The sequence below is a fragment of the Filicampus tigris genome, chromosome 4 (genome assembly GCF_054856515.1).
Source record: "Filicampus tigris isolate MCC_2025a chromosome 4, RoL_Ftig_1.0, whole genome shotgun sequence".
NCBI lineage: Eukaryota > Metazoa > Chordata > Actinopteri > Syngnathiformes > Syngnathidae > Filicampus > Filicampus tigris.
In genome coordinates this window covers 12,883,178-12,899,358 of record NC_141220.1, presented here as the reverse complement: position 1 = coordinate 12,899,358, position 16,181 = coordinate 12,883,178, and the positions used below count along the sequence as shown (strand labels likewise).

The window sequence follows — 16,181 nt, the reverse complement described above, 5'->3', positions numbered from 1 at the left end:
CAGTTTGCCTGCGTTTTCATAAAGCTTCGTCCCTCACGGCATATTGTACAAGTTTCAAGTTTTATGGCAATAGAAACCACCAGTGTAATGATGCTTTACTATATTAATTAATCCAAAAATGTCATAACACGTTGAGAGAAAAGTACGAGTTTATTTGTTTGAATAATATATTCCGCTCGAGATGGCGTTACCAAGGTGTCCGGGAGAAATACCGGAAATAGCCGACTTGTTCCGAAGAACCACGAAGCGTTGCCTTAGCAACCTGTGTTTCGCACAACCCCCACTTAAAAAAAAAAGTCGCTGAACTTTTCCGCAGTAAACATTTGCCATTCCTCCGTGCGTGGCCATGATGTACAACTTTGAATTGTTATCGGAAGGCCTGTCAAACGTCAAATTGCAGAGACGTCGGGACGTTGAGGCTCGAAGACTAGCGAGGCTATTTGATGACAAGCTGAGGAGCATCGGAGTAAGTTTGAGTTGCACATATTCTTTACCGTTTAACTTTAGTCTTACTGTCTTAACCCCCCACGCCCCCCAAAAAATAGGTTGACAAGGAATTTCTTGACAAGCAAGTGGCTGAGAAGATGGCAAGGAAAAAGGCAGAAAAGGAAGAACAAGATGCCTATGGTGAGCAAATAAAAAAATATATATATTGGCTTGTTTTTTGAAAAAAATATAATCAAAAAGTCGTACGTAGGTAAAATTTTGTTTGTCCATAGGTTCGATCAGTGGCAGAGCTAGACTTTTATCCTTGAGGTGACCAAGGCAACCCCAGAGTGTCCGCAAATCAAGTTTGGAAACACGTGATCAACAATCAACATCAATTTTAATTATTAAATACACTTGACGCACGCGCGCGCACGCACATACGCACACACTATTGTTATTATTATTATTATTATTATTATTAATATTACTAAAATTGAACGAGTTGTTCAGTCAGACACCTCTCTCAGCTGGGTTGCTTCATTCATGGAAACAAAGTCATTCAATCACGTTGTGTTATCAATTCCATGAATTTTAGACATGTTTTGGGTCAAAACGTTTGACCCAGCCTACGTTTTAATAAAGAAAGTTTTGAAATTTAGGTGAATTACAAATAATTATAAAGTGTTGGAAATAACATTGTCTTTTCCTTCATACAGTGTCACTGGCCTTACTCAATAGCATACTGGTGCTCTGGTATCAGAGTTGCCCAGTTTATTTGAATGTGTGTGTGTTTTTTAATGTCATTAAGATTTACATTCTTTGAATATCATAAATTAAATACAATACATCCCAGGAAGCCTGAATGTTCATGTGAAAAAATGGCACCACCAATTTGTAAAATATAGAAAAAAACAAATTTTCTACAGCTATAATATAAAAACAAAACATTCAGATGTAATTTAAGTTGTTTCTCTTTAGAAACCACACAGAGGTTGTCCCCCCTTTTTTCCTACAAACCCACTGAAATAGTCTAGCTATTGTTACAACGAGGCCGACATAATTTCACACAATGTTTTGAAACATCCACTTTCGGTCTAAAAACTGTCAAGTAAAATAGACCATTGGAGACGGTAATTTTAAAGGGCCTGTAAATTGCAAAATCCACTTTTTGCACCCTCAAAGTAATGTTTTCCTCCATTTGTCCACCGGCAATCCTGGATCCAGATCATTAAAATTTTTGCAACCACTTAAATATACAAAACAACTGCACATCGTGCAGCACGCGGTTGCCGTGACGTCAATTCTCTGGAGTGGCACCTGGGGGGCCCAGTCAGATTTCTGATGATGCCAGTGCTACCCTGCCCCCCGCCCAACCAACCCACCCCCCACCCCCCTCTGGCTCCGCCAGTGGGTGGCTTGGCTGGCACCCGTTCCAGGATGTACCCTTTCTGGCCTATAGAGTGAGTTGTGATAAGCTCCAGCTGACCTACTTGCACGATTATGAGGACAAACTATACTGAAAATGGATGGGCAGGCATCATACCCTGGTAGAATGTTTGACTAAGCATCAAGAGGTGTTCCCCACAGATGCTGCGATGCTGGACAACATAAAACAAGCTTCCCTGCTGCATACTCAACAACTGAAGGTCAAACATGACACGGAGAAGGCCATGGTGGACTACCGCCATCAGTACCAGCAGCCTCGGGGCGGGCAGGAGTTGGACCCGGAAGCACAGATGATGATGTTGCCCGGTCTGCTCGGGGAGGACCCAGACTGCAGGAGACGAGTGCAGAGGCAGAGGGAGCAGCTCCGAATGTGGCTCATCCAGCAGCAGGAGGAGAAAGGCGCAGAAGAACACAGACAGAAGATGGAGAGTAAGTTTTAACTACATTCAAACACACGCAAGCACCTGAGTTCACTAAATGTGTTGTCTGGGTCCTCAGAATTGCAGGACGACCGGAGCAGAGTCGACATGGACAATGAAGCTCTGCAGCTTCAGAACGAAGAGCTGGAGAGGAGAAAAGCAGCAGCGGTTGCGACTAAAGAGTGGAATCTGCACACAGTGAGTCATGCCTCGAAGCTCAGAATGTGGTTAACACACCACATTGATGCACAATATTGAGATAAAAGTGAAGTGGGGCAAACTATTTGTGACTTTGCCAAAAGCTACAAATTGGAAACACAAACTTCAAAGCCCATCTAACAGAATGGCTTCTCATACCAAATCAGTAAATGCTGTTGTTTCATCAGTTGTTTTTAGTTTAGTTTTTTTATTCAGTTTCACGACAATCACAGCTCACCTGTTTTCTAAAGCTAAGCCACGATTGGTCGTTACCTGAGCAACTGTGATGTCATTTTCAGTCGACAGAAGTGACAAAATGGCCACTCCCTGAGATGGATAAAAACGGGTGGATTTTACTGCTTAACTCATATTCCACAGACGCAGTATTAATCAGAACGCCATGCTTCGATTAGTGAGCCTGCATAGAACATATTGTTGTAAAGACATTTTTTTGGTTGACGTCCATTTTAATGTCATTACCTTTTTAAAGGCAGAATTTTTAATTATGACTTTTCTTACATATAACATTGAGTAGGCAGATTCATCATGACCGTAAGCAAAGTCCAGCATTCCCTAAAATGAACAGGACCTTGGCTATTTTGGCTTGAAGCAGACATAAATACAAAACAAAACAAAAAGTTTAAATGCGCATGTACAATTATGTAAAATAGTTACTTCAATAATGAATAATCCAGTCTCATTCTTAACTAAGGTATCTATAATTAATTCAACTTAATTTGTTCCATCTTCCCTTGTTTATGTTGGACGCAATTCCTCTGTAAACCACTAGGTTTACTTTCAAATTTGAATGAAGAGTGAAATCAGCAAATAGCCTAACAATTTTAATAACATTACAGTTGCAATAATTAACTGAACCATTTATTTAATGGGACAAATGACAAGACAAAGACATGTGTTTGAATCTACCAATTTGGGAGTGCGGCACTAAGTAATGGAACAAATATTGCAGGAATCTTTGTGAGGTGGGCCTGATAGAAGACCACAAGCTGGCCTTCATTGCATTTTTTGCCCACACGCCTGTGTTCATCCATCTAATGTCAAAAGTTTTGCATTATGAAACCTTTTGAGTTTCCTCAATTGTCCGCGGGCTGAGGATGATGCGAAAGTTGACGATTCGTACAAGCTCAGCGTGTGAGGGCCTATTCATCATGACTTCTAGCATTAACTCAATTTTGTTTCAGAAACAACCAGACAGAGTTGAAATGTAGAAGTTTGGATTTATCTCTGCTGTTAGATGACCAAGACAGAAGAAAGGCGTCATCAGGAGCGTAATCAGAAGGACATCCGGCAGCAAGATCAGCACACCGGCATGATGGGAGCCCCTGGCCTTTATCCCAGCAGCGACAGGAAGCCGCCTCCTGAGAGCTTGATGCAAATCTCTCAATTCCGCAAGCATCAAATTGAAGAGAAAATGGTAACATTTCATCAAAGCCAATCATGTTTTCTATTTCAAGTGTGTAAAATATCCTTCACTTGAAATGGACACACACGGTAGAGGGCGGAACTAGAGAAGAAAGGAGAAGAGATGCGACACGATGGCGTCCGTCTGGACTCGGCTCGTACAGCTGAGCTCTTGGAGAGACAGCGGGCCCGACACAGGAAGCAGCTACGGCGACATATGGACACCACCAACAAACGGCTGGCTGCAGCACAGGAGCACAGGTAGGTACAACACGCACACAAAACACAGCTTTCTGTTCTCTTACGGATGCTTCAGAAGTCATGTTTGTGTATTAAGGAAAGAGGACATTGGGAGGGGACACATTGATGAGCGATTCTTCTCCCAGTTCAACACCAGCAGCCGCTGATGACAATAATGATGAGCAAAAGCCGCGGTATTGTGTGTTCCAAAATAAAAGACTGCAAGTGAATAAATACAAATACAGTGCCTTTTAGATGTGCAATGTTTTAGTGCCGTTTTTTTTAAAGGGACAAATGTCACAATCAATGCAACAACGCTTCTTCTTATAAAAACAGGACAGTTTAAAAAAAACAAGTAGCAGCAGAGCCCATTTCCTGAGACGCATCATACAACACATTTGTTCTCATTAAAACACAAGCAAAGCACGCACGCAACTGCAAGCTCCACAGATAAAACATTTGTACCTTACTTTCGGGTTCTTGAGAACCTTTTAAATATTAATCTGTCTCCATGTTGCCAAAACAACGGGTAGTGCTATAACCTCTAGCGGTAAAGCCATCATTATAGCTAATCGGAAACCTGAAAATTGATTTCCAGAAAAGACTCAGTGGCATTTAGAGAACTCCGTAAACAAACATTTGAAGATTTGATTTGTCATTTTTCCCAAAAACATAAAACAGAATTTGTTGTGACCAAAATGCATATAAAAAGATTCCAAAATAGCTTGTGTTGTTTGTATGGCGATGGCACAAGGGAAAGCCTGCTACATCGAGCACCCCAACAAACATGCGTGCCACCTTTACAAAGTGCAAATTCAAGTGAAAAAAACCCCCAACCACGTTGCCTCTTGTCCAAACACAAAAGTGTTAACAGCAAAGCCCCATATTCTCGCTCACAGCACAGCAGCAGAATTAGAGTCTCCTCAAAGGAAGCATGTCGGGATAAGAGCAAAAAAAATTGCCAAAACCACACTCGTGTTTCTGGAAAGCATTTTCAGAGACAAACGTGTCCCATTTCCTCTGCCACAAATCCAAAGCTTTGTTCTGCAGTTCTGGGCTCAGCGAGCTGTACCTGGTAGAAAACAACGGTGACATGTCAGCGGGCGAGCTCGGGCGCATCTTTCACTTCACATGGGCGACACTCACAGAATAGAGTTGATGGCAAGTTGCTTGAGAGTGCCCACGTGGGACCTGTTGCCCCCGAAGCCCACGAAGGCCTCGTAAAAGTCGTAGGAGAGTCCGGAGGAACCGAACATGGCCGGGTCGTCGCAACTGATGACCATTGGGTGGTTCTGGGACATCAGCACCGCCGCCGGGTGGTTTCGCAGGTCATCTACCAGCTTCAACACCTGCTCCAGGACGAGAGGAATTTCAGCACTGAATTGAAAACGTGGACTTAACTGGCAATGGGTTGCAAAATTCTCATGTAGAAAACATAACATGGGAAATATCCCGATTGATGTAGTAATAGCACTTTTTAGAGATTCATTAAAAACATATGAAAAATCTTTTCACAAGGCCAATTCCTACCTAATTTCTACCTTTAAAATAATTTGGATTGTTCAGGTAATACTATTCAAATTTCTTGTGATGGATTTTTTTCTTTTTTTGGGGGGAGGGGTTGATTTGTCTCCCTGTCTGTAAAATGCAGGCTACAGGAGTGGTTGCCAGTCAATTGCAGAAAGTAACCACAGGCGGATGGATATTTTTACTTAAAGGTTAAGTCAACCAAACATATTTTTTTCCAGAATATGTTCTATGCAAGCCCACTGGTTAAAATACGGCATTCTGATAAATATTGCATTTGTGGAATAAGAGTTAATCCACCCTTTTTTAGCCAGCTCTGGGGGCGGCCATTTTGTCACTTCTGTCGACTGAAAATGACATCACACAGCCTCAGGGCTCAGGTAACGACAAATCACGGCTGACCTGTTTTCTGAAGCTGAGCAGTGATTGGTCGTTCCCAGAGCCCTGAGTAGTTGTGATGTCATTTTCAGTCGACAGAAATGACAAAATGGCCGCCCCCTGAGTGATGTCATTTTCAGTCGACAGAAATGACAAAATGGCCGCCCCCTGAGATGGCTAAAAACAGATGGATTTTGCTGCTTAACTCATATTCCAGAAACACAATATTAATCAGAATGCCGTGTTTCAACTAGTGGGCCTGCTGGGAACATTTTCGTGAAAAAAATATGTTTGGGTTGATTTTCCTTTTAAGTGGGTCACAACAGCGTTAACACCATTGTCAAATGCTGAATGACGTCAATGAATGTTTGTTTGCATGTCGAATAGTTTACACAAGACCACGTCTACCTGGTTGGATATGGGACACACTTCCACAGCCACGCCTCTCTTCTTGGACAGTTCTCGAGCCAAAGGATGGCGAATCAGAGCAAACCCGTGGCCGATGCGTGAAGTGTTAAACAAAATAGCGTCCAACAGGTTCTGGTCCACGTCGGTGCCCTCCAGATCTACGATAACGTCGTACAGAGAAATGTTTGAAATTCATGAATTCTACTTTTTCTATTTCTTCCCTTAAATCTGTTTCATTGGAATCAGCTTGAGCTCTCACTTGTCTCTCCAGCGTGGAAAAAGTAGGGAAGTGTCACGCCCATCTCTTCTGGTAGCGACAAGGCATCTCGGAAATACCAAAGCGGCTTTCCGTCATCTTCACGACCGACCTGAGCAGAGTAAGTGTACACTTTAACTCAAATTATAATTTGCTATTATCATAGTTTACAATAAGTAGAAATGCTCAAGTGTGGAGCAACTTTATTATAGTTAATGAAAACTAACAGAATAAGTCAAACTGAAATTAAAATAAAAAATGCTAAAAAAAAATAAAAAAAATTTAACGAAAATCTTTAAAATAAAAAACTAATTGAATTGAAAAGAAAACGAATTGAAACTACAACTAATATTTGTAAAACTAACTATAATTCAATGAAAATTTGTTTTGTCTTTGTCAATTAGCTTTTGGGCTTCATTTTAAATGTATTTATTTTGGTGTAACTGTTTGCCTGTGCAGACGAAGGAAAGTCAAACAGTTGTTTGAGAATTGTAGTTTACTTTATTACACAATACTTTGCATCTTTAAAAAAAAAAAAGTAATATTGCACTCAACAAATACTGCATATATTAAAAGACAATTTCAAGTAACATTAAAACTAACAAACCAGCTCTAAAAACAAATCAAAACCAACTGAATTTACAAAAGAAAAGTCCAAACGAAATAAATAACTAACTTTAATGAAAATGCGTCAACCCTGGATTTACACAACGTCCAACTTGACTGGAATTGGGTTTTGTTTATGGCGGTCAGAACTCCAAGTTCTTATATTATTTCATTTTAGATGCATATTATTCTAGAAAAATATTCATTTGTTTTTTGCGTCTTATTTAATTGCATTAATTTGATTATTGTATTGTTTGAACCTTGTTATTGTTTTGCTTCTAAATTATGTTAGTGTCACATATTAGATTTGCACTTTTATATTTATGTACAACACTTTTTTTTAACTGCAGTTGTTAAAGTTCTTTATCCTGTAAATAAAATTGAGTTGAACTGAGTTGAGAAATGTTGAATTCCTTAGTTCACGGTTTGGGGTTTTTGACTTTGGCCTCTTCTCACACAGTATCAGTACTGTATTGCTTTGGCGCCACCTTGTGGCATCTGGGAGCCAAGGAACTATGTGGAAGTGAGTTTCTTACCAAGTCAAAGCCCACCATCAATTCTGGGAAGTCTCGCTGCAGCTTCATTGCCTTCTCCACTAAGGCCTTCAGCGCGGATGCATCTATCGTTCTGAAACATAAGCCGCAATCGGTGTTCACCTGCTCCATCATTATTGTTAAAAGGAAGGACTCTGAGCGAGGGGCACCTGTGGACAACGAAGATGAATCTGCTTCCAAAAAAGTCCGGGCGGTCTGCTATGAACTGTCGAGTGACATCCCCGTAGGTTTTCAGAGCCCACGCCGAGTCGTGAATGCTGCCGTCCAGCTCGTATACCTGAGCGCAGCCAACATGTTTTCAGGAAATGGCAAACGTCCAAAAAGATCAGTGCAGTCATGAAAACATCCTACCTGCAAAAGTAAAGCGCGTACTTCCACATACATGACGTTATCCTTGTAGAATTGGTTGAGGCTGTGGTAGTAATAGTCTCTGAACACGGGAGCATACGTGAGCAGACCCATCACGGCCTTGAAGTTCAGCTCAAACTTCTCCCAAACCACAACCTGGTCGGGATACAAGGCCTCAGGATCGCCATCAGTGAACAGTGTCAAGTTGGCCAGGATGCTGGAAACGCAAATCGACTCAGGTCATGTATTCTAATATGCACAAAGGTTTGGAAAAGCAGCCAAATCTCAGTTATAATACAAAGGAAAGTGTACATCTTAAGCATTGATGAGTTCTATCATACATCAACTGACTACATCCTACGGAAGCATATTGTTACTACACCGGGGGGGGGGGGGGGGGGGATGTTCTTATTCTTGGAAAAAAATATGTTTGAGTTGACTTCCTAAGTTTTGTTTTGACAAATGCGGATGTCCAACTTCAGAGATGGGCATTCTGTCCCAGGGACGGACGCCCATAAGCAAGGATGGAAGTTGGTTTTCGTCCGTCCCTCTAATCGTCCCTAACCGGATCAAGTACCGACTGAACATGTTGTATTGGGTTCTTTTAAAAGGCAAGACCACTGCATGTTATCTTCTAGGGAGCCGCCTTCATTAACTTATTTGGTACCAGACTTTTTCAGACCGATTGTGAAATGACAGAAATATGTCATTGGGATAGAATGAATGAATTGCCTGTACAACGCTTTCCAGTAGTCACATTGCGCATGCATGTTTTGCCCTCTAGTGGTTCAATACATGTAATACCATGGATATTGCCACTGGCACCAGGACACAATTTAGAAACACACCCAACCTGTGTTGTGTGTGTGTGTGATCCGTGTTAACAAATTTGTTTTGTGAACTGAACATTTAGTACATTATCTCTTTGCATGCAAAATATGTCCTTGTGTGGGACATCTTCAGACCGTAAAAATCTCTACCAGCGTATACATTTAAACGACCCGAAAGTGAAAGTTTTTGTTTCCTCTTCAAACATCCTCGCGTTATTTTGCAATAATTATTTTATAAAAACTGAAAACGTCTTGGCGTTAAAACACAAAAGCTTTGCAATAAAACGCAATAGTATTGTGTTATTACACAATCATAAATATTCTCCTGGTGCTTCCTCCAGTTGGCATCATCATCTTCATCATATCACGACGGTCTTGTGTTGCAGCTAAATGCTAGCCTGGTGAAACAGTTGTAAACAATTCAATCCCCTCACGATACTCCCAGCCAGTAAATGGATGAGCATAGCAAATTAGCCAGCTAATGATCTTTAGATAATGTTTATGAGTGAGTGCATGGAGGGTTTTGGAGGGGGGGGGTTGTATTTTGTTGTTTATGGGCGGCAAGGGGGGCGGGGGGGGTCGGACCGATGGATCGTAAGGACGGAAGAGTTTTAAAAGGACGAGGACGGACGGGGTCGGAGGACGCTAATTTTTATGAATAAGGACGGAGGGACGAGGACGGAAGGGTACCCAGGTCACAGACGGAGGATGGACCGGCAAAAAAGGGTCAAGTGCCGAGCTCTGTCCAACTTATCACGTTAAAACGTGACATCAATTTTGAACTTTTTCTTTTCTGGTGTGACAATACACTTCCGTAACATTAAGTCATGTACGTAGTAATATTACAGGGGTACTGTAGCTACATATATTCGATGAAATTATTATTTTGTTTGTACTAGTTAATAAAAGAAGGTACTCTGAAAGATGAAAATAAAGCAGACATGGAGGATGTAAAGGAGGTCCTGGAGAGCATAGCGAATGTTTGTTCTTTTTAACATTTACACTTTTTATCATTCATTGAAAGTAGCTAATGTGCTGCTAAACATTAGTTTGTCACTGCAAACTATAAGAATAATAAACCCAATGGCATAGCTGACGTAGGGTTGGTGTGTTTTGTAAACCCATGGGCACTCTTGTGGTCAAATAAAAAAAAAAATGTTTTTAATTTTTTATTTTATATTATTCTTTATGTAATTTTGCTGCGGTTGACCCTGGCAGTGGCAGGTAGCACGGACATCAAGACTGGGTCACTGTATTGTGGGGGATATGAGATGGGGGATATGCCCGTCATTGGAGTGTAATGACACCTTAAGTTATTTTATTATAACTGTATTTTGTGTGTGTTTTTTTTTGTATCGGGATTGTTTTAGGAAAATGTTTTTTACGTTATGGTGGTCATGTATGTAATTTGTTTATTATTTAATTTTCCTGTTTGTATAGGGTCTGTTTGTATAGGAATACAGCCCAGCGACGCCATTGAATAAACCTATACTGTACATCTGACATGTCAAATACAATTAAGTATAAATCATGATAGCTCTTGTATTGACTCTCAAGATTGTCTATCTAATGATATTATCCCATAAAACCTCACCTGTTGTCCAGATCTGTGACGTTGACGAGTTTGTTTCTGAGTGTTTCCATCAGGATCCACGGCGAGCAGTTAGGCACACTCTTAGGCTGCCCCGATGAGAAGATGAAGTTGACTGACCGTTTGTCGGTGACGCACATGTAGCAGTTTGGCCGATACGTCACATTCTTCACAATCCACTCGGGGTCCCCCATGGCAAGGTCATGGACATGCAAGGCTCCACCTGAAACAAAAACTCAATCACAGCTGTGCCTTTTTTAGAAGGGAGGGACGGGCATCTCAAAATATATGATCAAATCAGTGATTCCCAACCAGCAGCATATCAGTCAGCATCTTTGAAAAGTATTTACAAAAAAATAGTGCATCTTTGCTCATCTATTGGGCAGCACACAAATATGTTCCTTGGCTCAGTGAAGGTTGGTAAACAGTGGAATAAATGAATAACCTTTGGGCATTTTCTGCAGCATGTGAAAGATGGGGCTGCGCTCAATTAAGGCTTTGGCCTGGAAGAAGTGCATGGCAGGAGGGAAATTAGCTTTGGCCATCTCATCCTGCTTCATTTGGTACAGCCGAGCATCCAAAAGCTTCTCCAAGTCTGTTAGCACCATTTGACCTCCCGTCTGCTGGGAGGCCTCTAGCTCAATGAGAGCCTCTCTCCTCCTGGGGTCCGGCATGGACAAGACACCTGCTGCATGCCAAAGCAGCAAACAGGCGATCGCCGCCAGGAGGCGCTGCAACTCCGCCACCATCATCCACTGACAAACCACAAATGTGAAGACCTTCAACACAAAGGAGCATTTTATTAACATTTTTAAACGTCCCTGTGGATTAGAAAACTATTTTTCTTTAACGCATTATCTAATTAGGGCTGACAAAGCTTATAAAAATTATTTGTGCCATCATGTCAAATCGGTACTATGTGTAAATCGCAACTTTGTGTCGACTGGATTTCATATAGAAAACGATTATGGTGGCGTAACATATTGGCGACTGGCTTCAAAATGACCATGAAAGCAAAAGATTAATACACAATGGATAATATAAGTGAAGACGTAAAGGCTTCATGTTATTTGCATATTTTTAACAAAGGATAGACATGCAGCGTCGACGCCAACGGATAACGCCGCAATGTGAATTATTAAACATGACAAGTTACCTTAATACTGCAGTGCCACCAAATAAATACACTGACGGGCAAATGCCGTGTAATCCCGGAGACAGGAGGTCTCCTGTCGACTCCGGAGTCCGAACTGTAGTCCTGTCATAAACAGCTCGCTGAAGCTCTTGAGCTCCACCCCTTCTGACATGTATTACGTAAACAAAATTCTCCTGGACAAAAACCAACCGGGGAAATGCAAAATAGCCCAGTTGGGTTTTGTTGTTTTTATATGTTTATTTCGTAATTGTATAATAAGGTTTGGCAATTAAAAAAAAAAAAAAAAAAATAAGAAGGGTTACAAAATAGCATTTATGCACAATGGGTGTCTTTATTTTAATGAGGACAATGTATTTTGCAGAGGTGGGCATTTTACTGAAATTTGCCGGTCCGTCATTCGTGTTCTGTCAGTACCCGGTAGTTCGTCAATTTTTCAAGACAGACCTAACTGCAATCAGTCAGTCCGTCATGTTATTTTAACTGCGCTCCTGTAAATATCAAAGGTCCGCCAGTCAATGCCAAAAAAAAAAAAAGGTCCAACAGATAAAAAATTCTTCGATCCATTATGTGAACTTATTTGATTAAAATTGTAAAAGTTTTGCTTGCTTTACCAGAATCCTGTGTCACATTGTTGCCAAAGGTACAATCCTGGTGGATTAAAATGCTTCCTTGTCCTTCCAAATCGAAATAAAAGCAGAAATTGGGGGTAGCATGGTTCAGTGGTAGAGTGGTCGTTTCCCGACCATGTCGAAATATCCTTGAGCAAGATACTGAACCCCCAGGTGCTCCTGATGCTGCGTCATCAGTAGGTAGATGAGATAGTGTGCAGCGCTCTGAGTACCAAAGATAGAAAAGCGCTATACAAGTGACAGTCCATTTACCAAATTACAATAAACGAAGTTTTTTAAAAAATCTTTTAATTCATCTTCATATTCTTCAGTCGTTTAGCAGTTGGCAAACAACTTTTGGTGCATTACTGCCACCTTGTGAAATAAGAGTGTGGGCCTGAAAAACACCGTTTCACAACCTCCTAACCCCATGCTTTCCAAAAATAAAAATACAAATGCAAAACTTAACTCACAAGACCTTCTCTGTAAAACTCTCTCTGTATTCAAAGTTACTGGTACCTTATTACTTCTTAGATAAGCGGTTTGATGCTCAGCAGCCTAATGCTTTTCTGTCTTTGGTGCACACTGCCACCTGCTGTACATATACAGTCAATGCAATCTGTGTCACGTTTCCGTCTCTCTTCAGCAAAACGGGTATTCGTCAATAACTGACGGACTGAGATCCGTTCGGACTTGTAGTAACTGGCAGAACAATTAAATGCTCTTCCACTTGATGACTTTCTCTAACATTGTGGTTTGGTGATGGTGCGCTGTGGAATTTTTTTTCGTGTTAAATATGTGCTTTGGCATCACGTTGGGTAACAAGAGTAACAATAGCAATAATAATTTAAGGTGATATTGTTAGCGCCCTTGATTAAAGCATTGACTCTCTCATTTTGACTTTATGTAATTGACATTGTTGCCAAATAGTTTGATGACCCAATACTAAAGTGATACTGGCAAAACTGAAACAAAATGAATAGACCTCTCCACTGAGTATAGTATTTGTTCAAGATTGACACAAAACACTTCAATTTGAGGGAAGTTATTTATTTCTAAGAAATGCACAGTATGGAAAATACTGTGTCCATTTCTCCAATTAATGTCATTCAAGTTAAAAAAAAGTCTGTAAACACCATTCAAAATTAAACAGAAAAGTAACTCCTCACACAACATGACAAAAAAGGACATGGATAGCACATTTATATTAAAACAGGCACAAATATGCCCAAAAAATATGGAAAATAGCAAATAAATATATTTCACATCTAAATGGTTTTCACTAATGACAGTGGACTTGCATGCACGCGCACACACATAACTAGCATCAATTCTGCACAACAGACACGCGGGCATACAAACACTCACATACACAACTGTACACCTTAAGACACCACCACCCAGAACTTCACACACTGTGCCCTTGTAAACAGTTGTTCAAAGATCTAACAGCAGAAGTGAAGACACTACCTCTGAGCCCCCCACCCCCATTACATCCACTCAAGTGAGACAATTCACAATTTAACAGAATACCAAGTCATAACTTCTGAAAGCGCCTATTTTTCCCCATTAACTCTATTTCATCAATATGTAAAACTTAGGTAGCTATTTCTATATATGTTGTATTCCTGACAAACTATGTCAAACTTGTAGTACCGGCACATTTAAGGCAAACACAAATGCATCAACAACATGTAAAGTCCAAGTACATTGTGTTGATGAGAAACTGTCATTTAGCATGTTTCAATGAGATTAATTTTATGTCATGGTCGGTAGGTCAGTGAGCATCATCATTTGGCACAGCATGATAACTTTTACTAAAGATGCGAATGCTAACATTAGATCAGTTGGTAAACTTAAGATTAAAAGTGACGGACTCACAGGATTCTCTAGAATCCACAGATTGGCTCATTGAGGTAGATGACTTGCTGCCAAACAGATTGAGGGAGAAAACAAAAACATGATGGCGGTGGCTCCGAGGTAAATAAAAAACAACAACAAAAAATTTATAAAAGAAAAATCAAATACCCCCAAAACTAATAAAGCCACAGTGTGACATCAAATAACCCCAAGTAAGGAATAAGCAATTTCACTCGCAAGTTCACTCTCAGTGACATCATGAAAAGAGGCTCTTTAAAAGTGAAGTTCCTCACATGAAACTGAGGTCAACTTGCCAAAAATGTAGTAGAATCATTTCCTTAAGATACACCAAAGGAGAAAAATACCCGTACAAAGTGTAATCCCTGAGAAGAGGAAGCGAATCACAGAAGCAAATGTAAAGGGACAAGAATGAATTTCACATCTAAACCTAGTGGAACGTCAAATGTCACACTAGATGTTCAGTATTAGTTTGCTCCAGTGTTAACGCTTAACAGCAGGCAGGACGTGACACCTGAAAATGTTCCCTTCATTACAGATGAATCTAATCAATGAATGGGTTTCGCTAATAGATTTCTATTTATTTATACATATACATGTACAAGGATTTAATGAAAATAAAGACTATCCAAGGCCACTGCAGGAGGTTTAGTCGAACAAAGCCACAGTACAGAATGGAGTCAGGTACAAACCGATACAACCAGCGCAATATTCGCCAGTGCACAAAGGTTTAACAAAGACAACCTTAACAGTGAAGGACGTATTAATATAATGTATTTTCTTGACGATTAACGAAACTCAGTGTCTAGGTGGAAATGGACAGGAAGTGGGTGGAAATAATTACGTAGAATAATTATTCATCCATATTCTTTCCCTCTCATTCACAGCTAGTGTGCTTATCTAAACATTCACTCATACATTCAAAAAAAGCAACCAAGACAAGTGGACCTGTAAATTATCTTGGTCAAGGAGACAGTCTCACTGCAACCTCCTCTTCTTTCTTTACAGTACCTGAGTTTTAACAATTTGAGTCAGTAGATAACGGCACCTTTATATATTAATAAAAAAGAAAAAAAAGGCTTGCCCCTCCCTGTGCATATTTCGATTGTTCACAGTGGCAAGGGAATTTCAGTTGTAAAAGTCGATTCACTGAAAGATCCAAGTTTATGATTGGACAACTGTTCTTACTGTGTCTAATAACAACAATACTTTTGAAGGACCGCAATCTTTTGTTCACAAGGTCTCAGTAGAATTTTGTATTAGGATTTTTCTGGCAGTCCAACCAAAATTGGAAGCCAGAGTAACAAAATTGAATAAGTTTCTGTATACTGAAAATGTCCTCTTTGTCAGGTGGATCATCAGCACGTTCACCTCTTTGTTTTGGTTCGGTGCATCATGCCTGAAAAGGTGGGGGGAGAACAAATAAGGTTTGTCAAGCTAATAATGTATGAAGCACATGGGTCAATATCACGATCAAGTGCCTTTGGTGTCATCAGAGTCATCGTGAAAATCTAGCTTCTGTAGCTGTCTAATAAGTCTTTTAAAATACTAGATGTAATCCTAAAATTGCTGTCCACCTCATCATTGAAGAATAACTGCCCCTTCGTTAAGGAAATCACTGTTATCATTGAAATAACAACCAGCATTATCTTTTCTACGCGCCAGTGGAGGCTTGTGTTTTTGTTTACATTTTGATCATGCGTGTGCTATAAATACTCTGACTCATACTGCAAAAGTGACAGTCCATCTGCCCATTAAAAGCTAACATTGGCCAAAATATTCCAACCTGTCCAGAATCTCTCACATCACTGTTCGCATATACATTGTCTTCTTGCAGTTGATTAAAAAGTAATTGCTCAGGAAGTGCTACATGGGTAAGTATTTTAA

At 40.3% G+C, this 16,181-nt stretch overlaps 3 protein-coding genes across 5 annotated transcripts in view; 1 reads left to right on the top strand and 2 right to left on the bottom strand.

Annotated features, from left to right (window-relative positions):
• The first annotated feature begins 249 nt into the window (after positions 1–249).
• ribc2 (RIB43A domain with coiled-coils 2) lies at positions 250–5,226 on the top strand. The gene is made up of 7 exons (XM_086027409.1): positions 250–466; positions 546–627; positions 2,017–2,304; positions 2,374–2,492; positions 3,748–3,927; positions 4,009–4,175; positions 4,252–5,226. Exons 1-7 carry the CDS (start codon positions 347–349, stop codon positions 4,319–4,321), a joined length of 1,026 nt encoding a protein of 341 aa, XP_085883535.1. The 5' UTR covers positions 250–346; the 3' UTR covers positions 4,322–5,226.
• Positions 4,404–11,950, bottom strand: ada2a (adenosine deaminase 2a). Its single transcript, XM_086027408.1, has 10 exons — positions 11,809–11,950; positions 11,098–11,431; positions 10,656–10,875; positions 8,235–8,448; positions 8,033–8,160; positions 7,866–7,956; positions 6,727–6,835; positions 6,468–6,625; positions 5,301–5,503; positions 4,404–5,226 (listed from the first exon to the last, which is right to left on the bottom strand). The coding sequence occupies exons 2-10, from the start codon at positions 11,402–11,404 to the stop codon at positions 5,067–5,069; spliced, it is 1,590 nt and encodes a 529-aa protein (XP_085883534.1). The 5' UTR covers positions 11,405–11,431; positions 11,809–11,950; the 3' UTR covers positions 4,404–5,066.
• Positions 11,951–14,850: 2,900 nt separating this feature from the next.
• cecr2 (CECR2 histone acetyl-lysine reader) overlaps positions 14,851–16,181 on the bottom strand; it is a 43,565-nt gene continuing 42,234 nt past the window's right edge. For all 3 annotated transcript variants that reach the window (XM_086027402.1, XM_086027403.1, XM_086027404.1), the window contains one exon: positions 14,851–15,693. In XM_086027402.1, the coding sequence (XP_085883528.1) occupies positions 15,688–15,693 (6 nt within the window). In that variant the 3' untranslated portion in view covers positions 14,851–15,687. The remainder of the gene's footprint in view (positions 15,694–16,181) is intronic.